At 45.8% G+C, this 12,291-nt stretch overlaps 1 protein-coding gene across 5 annotated transcripts in view; it reads left to right on the top strand.

Annotated features, from left to right (window-relative positions):
• PLEKHM3 (pleckstrin homology domain containing M3) overlaps positions 1–10,506 on the top strand; it is a 205,510-nt gene extending 195,004 nt beyond the window's left edge. For 4 of the 5 annotated variants that reach the window (XM_030916440.1, XM_030916441.1, XM_030916442.1 and 1 more), the window contains 2 exons: positions 9,155–9,428; positions 10,122–10,506. In XM_030916440.1, the coding sequence (XP_030772300.1) occupies positions 9,155–9,332 (178 nt within the window). In that variant the 3' untranslated portion in view covers positions 9,333–9,428; positions 10,122–10,506. Of the gene's footprint in view, positions 1–9,154; positions 9,429–10,121 lie in introns of those variants that run through there. The other variant, XM_030916445.1, reaches the window with a different exon arrangement.
• Positions 10,507–12,291: the final 1,785 nt, after the last annotated feature.

Here is a 12,291-nt window from a genome sequence, read left to right as displayed (position 1 = left end):
CATGGAGAAACCCCGTCTCTACTAAAAATACAAAAAATTAGCCGGGTGTGGGGGCAGGTGCCTGTAATCCCAGCTACTCAGGAGGCTGAGGCACGAGAATCACTTGAACCCAGGAGGCGGAGGTTGCAGTGAACTGAGATCGCGCCACTGCACTCCATCCTGGGCGACAGAGCGAGACTTAATCTCAAAAAAAAAAAAAAGGGAGAACTTGCCGGGCACCGTGGCTCACACCTGCAATCCCAGCACTTTGGGAGGCCAAGGCGGGTGGATCACGAGGTCAGGAGTACAAGACCAGCCTGACTCCATCTCAAACAAACAAACAAACAAAAACACACACACAATGGGAGAACTGTTGTAATTTTATTTTATTTTATTTTTTCGAGATGAAGTCTCACTCTATTGCCCAGACTGGAGTGCAGTGGTGCGATCTCAGCTCACTGCCACCTCCGCCTCCCAGGTTCAAGCGATTCTCCTGCGTCAGGTTCCCAAGTGGCTGGGATTACAAACATGAGCCACCACGCCGGCTAATTTCTGTATTTTTAGTAGAGACAGGGTTTCACCATGTTGGCCAGGCTGGTCTCAAACTCCTGACCTCAGGCAGTCTGCCTGCTTCAGCCTCCCAAAGTGCTGGAATTGTGGCTTAATTTAGCCGGGCACGGCTAAATTAATCCTATTAATCATATTTAATTCATTTTACCTTAGAATGTCTAGTATCCTGTGTATAAGTACATGCATAGCACATAGGTTCACATGGAAGCATAAACTATACATGATATTGGCTGATTTCCTATTCAAGCAAATTACAAATTGTTTGCTTATGTTTACTTACACAATAACAAAAGAAAACACCAACCCAAAACATTTAAATAACCAGGATCCAGTAAGTACCCTCCTTAGCTAAGAGATTTAAGTAATCATCTTGGTTTTTTGGAAAAAACAATAATAGCTAGTGCCTGTATGGGGTGCCTTGCATAGTAACCATACGCAAAACCGCACTCACATGCCTGATAACGTGCACTTATTTCTGAGCCCCACCCCATTCGTTGTGGGCTCTGCAGAGTGGAAACCAGCCAAGGCTCTGCCCTGCTCTGCAGGCCTGTCCTTTTGCTTGTCAGAGATCCAACCAAACTGAAGCCTGAATTTCAATCCAAGTGAAATATCTGAGGCCATTGCCTGAGCCAAAAATAAAAATGCAGCAGGAGAAGAACCCAATATGAACATAGCAGAAGCATTTCAGTGACCTCAACATGGGGCAGGGGCCTTTAGCAGTTTCCTATGACCTCCCTGTGTGCAGCTAGAATCTGGAAGGGTGCAGACAAAGCCATTGGGCCTGTCTCTAATTGGTCTCACATCATCAGCATTCCAGAACAGGAAACTGTCTGCAGCCAGGAATTCTTGCTTCTTTGCCATAATATTTGAGAAGCAAACCTTTTCCCCCTGCACATACTTAGTTCTGCTAGTTTGCAGCAGGTTCATTTTCCTGGTTTCAATAGCTACAATAAGAGCATCGTGTCTGGCCTATCTCTTGGTGATGGACTATTAGATTTCCAGGTATGAACTTCTTCACTTGCTATGGGTCAGTAAGCTAATGTTTGGGTCAAAGACTTCATAAAATATATAGTCTCATTCCACGGTGCTTTTTCTTTTTTTAGACAGAGTCTCTCTCTGTCGCCCAAGCTGGAGTGCAGTGGCATGATCTCGGCCCACTGCAACCTCTGCCTCCTGGGTTCAAGTGATTCTCCTGCCTCAGCCTCCTAAGTAGCTGGGATTACAGGCATGCATATGGTGCTTTTATTGAAATTCAAAGTGAGATTTATGCTACCCCAAAATGGAGGAGATATTCCCCTGCTCCTATCCCAAGGAAGGGGACCAGTTTGTCAGGGCACACACAGATAATTAGGAGTGCCCCCAAGAGCATCCACAGAAGCCGAACTCCAGTCCCCGCTTCCTGGTCCCATGTCTTGTGGTGTATCCAGTGTTGACATGCACCCAGTTAACTCTGGTGCAGCTGTCCCAGCAGTTAAAACACAAACATACTTCCACATAGGCTGGTAAATGGCTGTCATCTCTAGCTGGCCCTCCTCGTCCCCACCCCCCCCCCCAAAAAAACTTGACAACATTTAACAATTACCTTTTTTTTTGCTTGGGAAGAAGGGGTACTGATGAGGATTGGGAGAAGGCTTAAAAAGGAACCCTTAATTTTTAATTGAAATTTTATTAAATAGGGGCAAAGTCAGTTCCTTTTGGCCAAATTCCTGAGAGTCAGAGCTGTATATACTAGTTCATATAAGCTATTTCATAGCTTGATTAATCAGTGCAAATAAATAAAATAAAAAGTAATACTTTACCCCTTAAGGTTTATCTCATGCAGTCTCAGCTTATGAGTTTGAGATTCTCTGGGGAGGTGGCAAAGCTACGTTCCTACTCATTCACCCATAGACCTTGGAGCAAGACAGTTTGGAGAGAGGAGAATACAACCCAGAGTAGCTCCCTCAGCCCCTCAAATCCTGCACAAAATCTGCAAGTTGGAAGAAACTTTAGATATCTAACCCAAGCTTCTCTTTTACTTCTGTGGAGAGTGAGGTTTAGAGATAAAGTAACTTACCAAAGACCCCTATGACACCAAGGCCAACCTAGGCCAAGGACTCGGGGCTCCTCACTCAAGCTGAGGTTTCCTCTCTGCAGTAAGCACCCCATTGAAGTAGTATTGGTCTCCGTTTTATTGCAGAAGTTGTTGAAACGGGCCAGGCGTGGTGGCTCACACCTATAATCCCAGCACTTTGGGAAGCCAAGGCGAATGGATCACGAGGTCAGGAGTTCGAGACCAGCCTGGCCAACATGGTGAAACCCCCGTCTCTACTAAAAATACAAAAAAAAATTAGCCGGGCGTGGTGGCGGGCACCTGTAATCCCAGCTACTCGGGAGGTTGAGGCAGGAGAATCGCTTGAAACTGGAAGGCAGAGGTGGCGGTGAGCCAAGATCGCACCACTGCACTCCAGCCTGGGCAACAAGAGTGAAACTCTACCTCAAAAAAAGAAAAAACAAAAACAAGTTGTTGAAACCGACTTCACAGTTGCGTAAAAGCAATTTATTTTATGAAGTAGATGTAAAAGTTTTAGCTTTGATTTGCTAGATGGCCCAGGTAGGACATAAAGAAGCAGAAAATACCACAGAGAAACAGCCCAGAGGTTCTTGGCCAAAGAGCAAATACATGGGACTAAGACGCACTACCAAGACGGCTTTTAGATAGAATTGAAAAGTCAGGCCAGGCGCAGTGGCTTACGCTTGTAATCCCAGCACTTTGGGAGGCCGAGGTGGGCGGATCACCTGAGGTCAGGAGTTCAAGACCAGCCTAACCAACATGAAGAAACCTCGTCTCTACTAAAAATACAAAATTATCTGGGCATGGTGGCTCATGCCTGTAATCCCAGCTACCTGGGGGACTGGGGCAGGAGAATCACTTGAACCCAGGAGGTGGAGGTTGCCGTGAGCCAAGATTGCACCATTGCACTCTAGCCTCAAGAGCAAAACTCTATCTCAAAAAAAAAAAAAAAGAAAAAAGAAAAATCAGAGTGGGTTAATAGGGAGTGACTGAGTGATGCACAGAATTGTGTCACTGATATTGACTTCTTAAATGATGTTCTAAATGATTTCCATTTAGGTTCGTGCAACAGCAAGTACGGTTTTTGCCATTAGAAGTAACAGAAATCACTGTTTGGTTAATATTAATATTAGTGGTTTCAACTATTTTATCAAATGATGTGTTTAACATGTATTTGTGAAAGCTAAATGAATAAGTACAGTACACTGGACCTTATTTGTTGGTAAGAACGTAAGCCAGCAGGTGACACTTGCAAATTCAGTGTGGGGGTCCTGTGTAAGTATCCCTGGGTACCCCCTCTGTGATGCATTTTCCACTAGATTAGGTCAAGGGTTCTCAACAGGGATGGTTTTGCCCTCCAGAGGCATTTGGCAGTGTTTGGAGATATTGCTGGTTGTCATAACTGGGAAGAGGGGGTGATGTGGTTACTGGCATCTAGCCAATAGAGGCCAGGGATACTGCTACACATCCTCTGATGCACAGGACACCCCATCACATCAAAGAATTATCACCCAAAATGTCAGTAGTGCCAAGGCTGAGATCCCTAGGTGTGAGAAAAAGTGAAGCAATGAATGTTTTCAAGAAGAAAAAAAAAAAGAAAAACCCATTGGATGACTTTGGTCAGTAACAAATGTCTCCCTGCAGTTACGGACACTGCAAAGGGAGGACGTCGGTCCTTGTTTGCTGTGATGTTCAGCAACATCCAACAAGCAGTGAAACTGCTCATCGCTGGACTGGATGACTCAGAAATGAAGAAACCAGCTTTGATTTGATGTATCACACAGGAACACCAAAGGGACATTTCTCTTTCATTACCCGTTGCAGTTTTCAGCAGAGATGATTACATTGGTAGATTTGCCTTATATGAAAGATGTGTTCCTGAAAAGTTGTATGTGCTAAATCATATTTTAAATACAGTCAAGAAACTCAGCACTAAGGAGGACCAATGAATCTTTTTTTTTTTTTTTTTTTTTTTTTTGAGATGGTATCTTGCTCTGTCGCCTAGGCTGGAGTGCAGTGATGCAATATCAGCTCACTACAGCCTCTGCCTCCCGGGTTTCAGCGATTCTCCTGCATCAGCCTCATGAGTAGCTGGGATTACAGGCACCCGCCACCACACCTGGCTAATTTTTGTATTTTTAGTAGAGACGGGGTTTCACCATGTTGGCCAGGCTGGTCTTGATCTCCTGACCTCAGGTGATCCGCCTGCCTCGGCCTCCCAAAGTGCTGGGATTATAGGCGTGAGCCACTGCACCCGGCCAATGAATCTTTTTAAAGTAAGAAAATAAAATCCTATTCTCAAAGAGGAACACTCCCATATATTACATTTTTTAATGTAAATATTTATCCTGAACTTTACATTTTTATTACAGGGCTCCATAAATCTTATGTAAGAGAACAATTTCCCTTTCTCCTTCCTTTTCCTCCTCTTATTCTTTTCCTTTAAAGAGAAAAGGGTTGGGGAAGGGATTAACTATAGATTCTCAGAATTTGGAAAGGTCATTGATCAATCTATCTATACTACAGTTTAAAAGATACCTGCTGGGTTACAAATTGTTAGAAAATAGGATTTAGTTCTATTTTGAAATCATTAATTTTTTTTTTTATCTCATGCTTTTTTTTCAGTTACTGACCTTTGGCTAGAAAGAGCAGGTGCACTCAGCTCTTCCATCACCCCATGGGTGTTTGTTGCACTAGAAATATCCGATAAGACTCAATCTCTTCACTCCCCGGAGCCTGGTATCAGCAGAGATAAGGGAGTGGTACTGAAGGAACCCAGGGTTTTTCCTCCTTATCAATCACTGCCCTGGGGCTACATCCCTAGGTGTATAAATCACTGACTAACCCAGCAGGGGAAAGGGGGCTGAAAGGAGGAAATTTATATGATAAAGCTACCATTAGTGTCACTTTAGTGATAGAAGGTTACAGTGGTGTGACCAGTGGGGACAAAGCCATTGCCACTAGGAAGGAGCTGGTCCAGATGAGAGAGGCTCTAGAAGACATAGGTCTGACCTTTATCCTCACTGGAAGGAGGAGGGGACTGGGAAGAGGAAGATGCTAGAGGTGACCCTGCCATGTCCAGGATAGCGCCTGTGTCAAGGAGACGGGTACTAGAGTCACCTGTGAGGGGTGGCGTCACAGCCTTTGCATAGTCCTTCCACTTACAAGTATGTTTCTCTTTATTTTTATTTTTATTTTTTTTTTTGAGATGGAGTCTCACTTTGTCACCCAGGCTGGAGTGCAGTGACGCGATCTCATCTCACTGCAAGCTCCGCCTCCCAGGTTCACACTATTCTCCTGCCTCAGCCTCCTGAGTAGCTGGGACTACAGGCACCCGCCACCAGGCCCGGCTAATTTTTTTTTTTTTTGTATTTTTAGCTGAGACGGGGTTTCACCGTGTTAGCCAGGATAGTCTGGATCTCCTGACCTCGTGATCCACTCGCCTCGGCCTCCCAAAATGCTGGGATTACAGGCGTGAGCCACCGTGCCCGGCCACAAGTATGTTTCTCATTTTAGTCTCACAGCAACCCAGTGAGTAGGAAAGGGTTCACCGTGAGTAGCATTTTACAAATGAGAAAACCAAAGCACCGAGAACTTAAGTGGTAACTTGCCCACTGTCGCTCAGCTACAAAGAATGATTTGTGGTTTGACACAGGTGTTCTGATCAGAAGCCCCACGTTTCCCTATGCGATGGCTCCCTGCTCTCGCTGGGATGGCCAGGCCTCAGCCAGGCAGCGTGGCGCTCGGTAAGAGCCTTGGCTAGAGCCCTAAGCTCCAGTCACAACTCTGTCTCCAACTCACTGTGTCCCCGGTAGGCAATCCCTAACCCTCTTGGAGTCTCTTTTCTCATCTGGGCAAGGAGGGGGTTGACTGAGATGTCCTCAGGTCTCCATAGTGACGTGGGTGAAGTCAGACTGCAATGCAGCCATACAGAAGGCAGCAGGCAGCCTGAGGGGCACCCTGGCCGGAGCAGTCCTTGCTGTTTGCTAAGCACTTCCCACCATGGCCAGAAACTGGGAATACACTGCATCCATGATGTTACCTGAGGCCCGCAGCACTGCAAGAGGTGGGTGCTATGTTGTCTCCAATTAGCTGATAAGGACACTGAAGCGCAGGAAGCTCAGAAAGGCAACGTGACTTGCTTAAGGTCATTAGTCTACTCAGACTGTCACATGGAATACGACAGACTGGGTGGCTTAGACAACAGAAATGTGTTGCCCCCAGTTCTGGAGGCTGGAAGTTTCAGATCAAGGTGCCAGCAGGGTTGGTTTCTGGCGAGGCCTCTCCTCCTAGCTTGCAGAGGACCCCTTCTCTGTGTGTCGCCACATAGTGCTGCCTCTGAGGCATGCGGAGTTGGGGAGAGCAAGCTCCCCATGCTCTTCTTCTAAGGACACTTATGAGCTTGGATCAGGGTCTCACCCTCATGACCTCATTTAATCTTTTTTTGTTTTTGAGACAGAGTTTTGCTCTTGTCACCTAGGCTAGAGTGCAGTGGCGTGATCTTGACTCACCACAAACCAACACCTCCCGGGTTTAAGCAATTCTCCTGCCTCAGCCTCCCAAGTAGCTGGGATTACAGGTGTGCGTCACCACACCCTACTAATTTTGTGTTTTCAGTAGAGTCGTGGTTTCACCATGTTGGCAAGGCTGGTCTCAAACTCCTGACCTCAGGTGATCCGCTTGCTTCGACCTCCCAAAGTGCTGAGATTACAGGCGTGAGCCACCACGCCTGGCCAACCTCATTTAATCTTGATTGCCTCCTAAGCACAGTGTCTCCAAATATAGTCACATTGTGGGTGAGGGGTTCAACATATGAATAACAGGGACACAGTTCAGTTCATAGCAGTCACACAGCCAGAAATTGATGTGAAGCTCCTTGCCGGCTCGCCTCACTTGACCCAGAGAGCTAAGCTGGGGGTAGAGCTGCTGGGTGAAGGAAGTCCTGTCTTCCTGTCCCTCCACTGGAATAGGTGTACGCACACATACACACATACACACACACACACTCTCTCTTTCTCCCCCTTCCAACCCCCACTCCCCCCAACAGTGTCTCTCCATCCAAGTCACTGCCTCCTCTCCAAGGTATGAGGGTGGGTAGGAAGATCTTCCTTTCACTAAGCCCTCTGGGTCCTGAACGGTGCTGGGGTAAGTCAGTGGCAGACTAGGAGATAATGTCCCCAAGACCATCCTGCACCCAACACTGAAACTCAAGACCTATGGAAAAAGCAAAAGAAGCCTGAGGCTGAGCCCTCGGGACTGGTTCCTTCGCAACCCTCTTTGAAACCGGTCCAGTTCTGGACCCTCCCTGAATGCTGCAGGCTGAACAAAATTACACAGGCACAATTCCCTGGGCTCCTAGGACTTGGTACAAGTTTCCTGTTACCCTTATGGAAGGATGAAAACTCCGTCCATATCGGCAAACCACTCACTGGAGCAGCTGTATTTGAGCTTGTCAGTTACTCACTATTAAAAGCTTTGCAGACCAAATGCAGTGGCTCATGCCTGTAATCCTAGCACTTTGGGAGACCAAGGCGGGTGCATCACCTGAAGTCAGGAGTTCCAGACCAGCCTGGCCAACATGGCAAAACTCCGTCTCTACTAAAAATACAAAAATTAGCCAGGTTTGGTGATGGGTGCCTGTAGTCCCAGCTACTCAGGGGGCTGAGGTGGGAGGATCACGTGAGCCCAGGAGGTGGAGGGTGCAGTGAGTTGAGGTCACACCACTGGACTCCAGCCTGGGTGACAGAATGAGACACTATCTCCAAAAAAATAAATAAATAAATAAAAACTTCGCTGTAAAAACAAGTTATTCAGACTCCCATGCAGGCTTCCACCAAGCCAAACAACAAACGAGTCATCCACCTGGAATGTTTCCTCTCTACAAATTACAGTATCTGTCATATTGCTGGAAAAATGTTTTCTCCCCACTGTCTCCTGCTTTAATGTTCACGCTCATGTTATAAAAGTAGACTTACAAAGGTAGGAGTTTTTTCCTAATTTTTAAAAAACTCACAAGATTTCATAGACCACAGGATGTCATTCAGAAAATGAAAATGTGTCATTTTATCTTTTCAAACTGTCAAATAAAGGGAGCTAGTTAACAGAGAACCACTTAGCTCGTGTTAACTGATGTAGAAAGCTACCTTGCCACAGATGTAACGCCGTGGCTGTCACTGGTGTGCTGAGCGTTTTCACCAGGCACTCCCCGCTCATGACTTCACCGTAGAGTCACTGCCCCACTCCCTTCTCAATGGAGAGCTTCTGGGGTTCTGTCCATTGTCACTATAACCAGAATTGCTGGGTGACTGCAGACTCCCCCCCACTCATAAGCCTTAGTTCAGATCAGAAAAGCAAAAATGTTTTTCAAGTGAAATTCAACCTTGAGCATTTTGGAAAAGCAAAGAGTTCATTTCAGTGAGTCATTTCTCTTCCCATTGGCAGGGTTGTCCAGAACAGTAGATTCTGCCGCCAGCTGCACCCGAGGCCACAAGGCTTCCCGTTTGTCTTGCTGGCTTCAGTCTTGCTCATCATATCCATGGTTGACTTTTGCAGGTGTGAAAGCTGTGGAGCCGTTTTCCATTCTGAATGCAAAGAAAAGTCTGTTCCCTGCCCAAGGTGTGTTCGCCGAGAGCTGCAGAAGAAGCAGAAGTCTTTCTGGCAGAGACTGAACATGGACGAGAGTCTAGAGGAGGCTTGCACCATGTTCGAGCTGTCCTACCAGAACACCTGACTCCGGCCGACCCGAAGGCCAGGGATTCACCAATCAACAATCCATCAGCCCCAGAGCGGCTTCCTAACTAGCCAGTTAGACCCCTTTGGAAGAAGAGTATGTCTCCTCTTCAGCTAGATATAGATATATATATATTTATTTATATATGCACAAATACCTATATGTCCTGTACGTATGCTCTGTGTACATCATTGTCCAAACAATCCACAGAACCTCTGTGGCTTGAGAAACTACCAATAGCTGGATTACACTTAGCCAAGAATTTCAGCTGCTTGCTCCCAGACAAAATGTGGTCTACACAATGCTTTATAGTTCAGACTTTTTTTCTGTCTCTCGGGACATTTTATTACCCAAGACACAAGAGGAAGCATTTCCTGCACAAAACAGTGATTTAGGTTCTTTTTGTGTTATTTATTTTTAGCCTTCACAGAGGCTGAGGTAACTGAGGCAGGCACCCATCATCATCTGTTTCATAAGAAAACCTTCAAAACACAAGAGACTGCTGGGTCCTTCCAGGACCTGCTGTCCCTGGCGCTCCCGCCTCAGTTCCTCCCGCAGAGGCGGGGAATCACCTAAGCAGAGCCGAAAAGGAGCCAAGCTCCCTCTGACAGAAAGCATACACCCCTAATTTATGAGGAGAGCTGGTTCTGGTTTTGAAGTTAATCTCAGAAGTTTTTTTCCCGAGAAGAGAAGAAACCTCTGCGACCAATAACTGCGTGTTGTCGGTCTGTTTGCCGGTACGAATCCCAACACCCGCCTAATGATGTGACACTCCACCATGTTTTCCAGGCTGTACGCATGGCTTTCTGAAGAACAGTCTTCAACGGGTGCCCATGGTTGGTATTTATGATTCTTCTCATGATGCTGGCCGGAGGAAATGTCCTGGGATTGTTATTAAAGACATCGGCGTGTAGACTGGTAGATAGGGCTGTATGGTACGTATATTCACAGAGAGGGTCGTTTTAGTTTCTTTTCTCAGAATCCTGTGTAGGCAGTTCCTACCTGTTCGTTTTAAGTGCTTTATTTCTCATTGTTCTTCCTGCACTTTCATTTTGACCTTTGTCAATGTGACCATTCCTGCTTTCTCATTTTTTTGTTTAAAAAATCAGAGTAATGTGGAACTTCAAAATACCAACTTTGGACTATTAAGAAAATACCAAACTTACAAGTATAATTAATGAATTAGATCTAATATTATTTAAATAAATATATATGTACACACACATATATAATTGCCACCTTGAAGTAAAGCAAAGAGTGCTAAAATAAACAATAGGAGTAAGAGAGAGAGCTGCTTTGCTATTTGGCAGGTAGTGTTCTCCCGCTGCAGTGCCCTTGGAAGAGCGCGTGCCAGTCACTGTGACCAAAACGGCAGGTAGGATAGCCCTGGGATCCTGACAGCTCCCATTCTTTCCCCTTAACTCTCTCTAGAGCAGGAAAATGCATTTATAATGAAACAGTTCTCAGTAGACGTTATGAGAAGATTCTGTATCTTTCATGCTGAGCAGATGCCTTCTATGTCTTCATGGTTTAGTAGTTTTGCTGCTATTAGGATCAGTGGCTCACAAAATACTTGGTACATTCAACCCCATTGTTCCTTTCCCCCACACCCCGCTTCCCCAAGACCCCAACTCATGATACTTCCGTCCATCTAGAGATGTGACATTTCAGACTGACTTTCGTGCAGTTAGATGTAAGCATTTTACCTCTCAACCCACACCAGTTCCTTTGGCCCCAGACCACATGTTTCACCTTAATAGCTCAGCACCACACATGCATTTATTTTCTGACTATACAGTAGCAGCAACCAAGGCTTGAAAACTTGTTAAAAGGCCAGGGCCCTATTCATGAGACGCCTCACGGTGCCTTTTACCCTTAGAAAAGCAGGTTGACTTTACCCCCACTCTAGTTAAAGAGAATGTTGCACACAAAAGAAAAAGGGTGGAAAATCTCAAACACTTGGCAACAGGGAAACAAATTTGATCATCTCCTTTCCTCCTCCCCTTGGTAAAATACAGTATTTATATTTTCCAGCCTCAGAGAAGATAGCAGAACATGATCTTTCACAAGAGAATTATAGACCTGCTTATTATAAAACAGATGTGCTCCCATGGCAAAGTGCCTTCTCCCTCCGCCCCCAGTTCCCTGTCACTGTAGCTTACTTTTGCCTTCGCTGTAATTAATGTATCCGTGATTCCAACTGTCAGCGAGGCCATTCCCAGCACACTGCATCTGGAGACCTGAAGTGCAGGGCCATCTCCTCCCCTTGTAACAAGTTTGCCCTACGTACAGAATTTCCTCTCCTAGCTCACAGGCACCCAGGGTCATACCTGCCGAGAGTCAAGGGCGAAATTCTGGATCCCTGTTCAAAACATCTTTGTTTTCACCAGTCCCCATTCAGAGGGCCCTGCTAAATATGAGCAGTCCCTGTGAACTCCTAAGGAGGACTTTCCACCCACATCATTTTCTACTTATTTTCAAAAGTGAAAAAAAATCGATGTGTTATCACTATCAGCTACCCAGAGCTGGATCCACGTCCAGCTACTCCTGTTTCCTCTCCTTTTCCTACAGCCCTGACAGCTTGGTCGGTGCCAGCCACAAGCCTATGACATTCTCTGCCACCACCACCAAAATCTGATAGGACAGAGTGGAGCCAGCTTAGGAGTTGGATCTGCCATGAAAATTCAGAATTGCTGTTTTCAGCCCAGAACGCCTTGGCGCACATGAACACCCTTACTGTTTTCAACTCTAACAAATTATTTGGTGCACTGTTAGGTAGTTGTTCCACTGCTTAGAACCTGTCGAAACAAAAGCAAATCTGTGGATTACCACCTCTTTCGGACCCAACTAATACCTGCTTTTCCTCATGTTCCATTTTTCATCCCATATTAAATATCTTGCACATAAAACATGAAAAAATGGCCAATTAATCTCCTGGAGCTGGCAACTGACTCCGGGG

The sequence above is a fragment of the Rhinopithecus roxellana genome, chromosome 14 (assembly GCF_007565055.1).
Source record: "Rhinopithecus roxellana isolate Shanxi Qingling chromosome 14, ASM756505v1, whole genome shotgun sequence".
In the NCBI taxonomy this organism is placed as follows: domain Eukaryota; kingdom Metazoa; phylum Chordata; class Mammalia; order Primates; family Cercopithecidae; genus Rhinopithecus; species Rhinopithecus roxellana.
The sequence above is the reverse complement of the archived record's forward strand: the minus strand, read 5'-3'. Positions and strand labels throughout refer to the sequence as shown.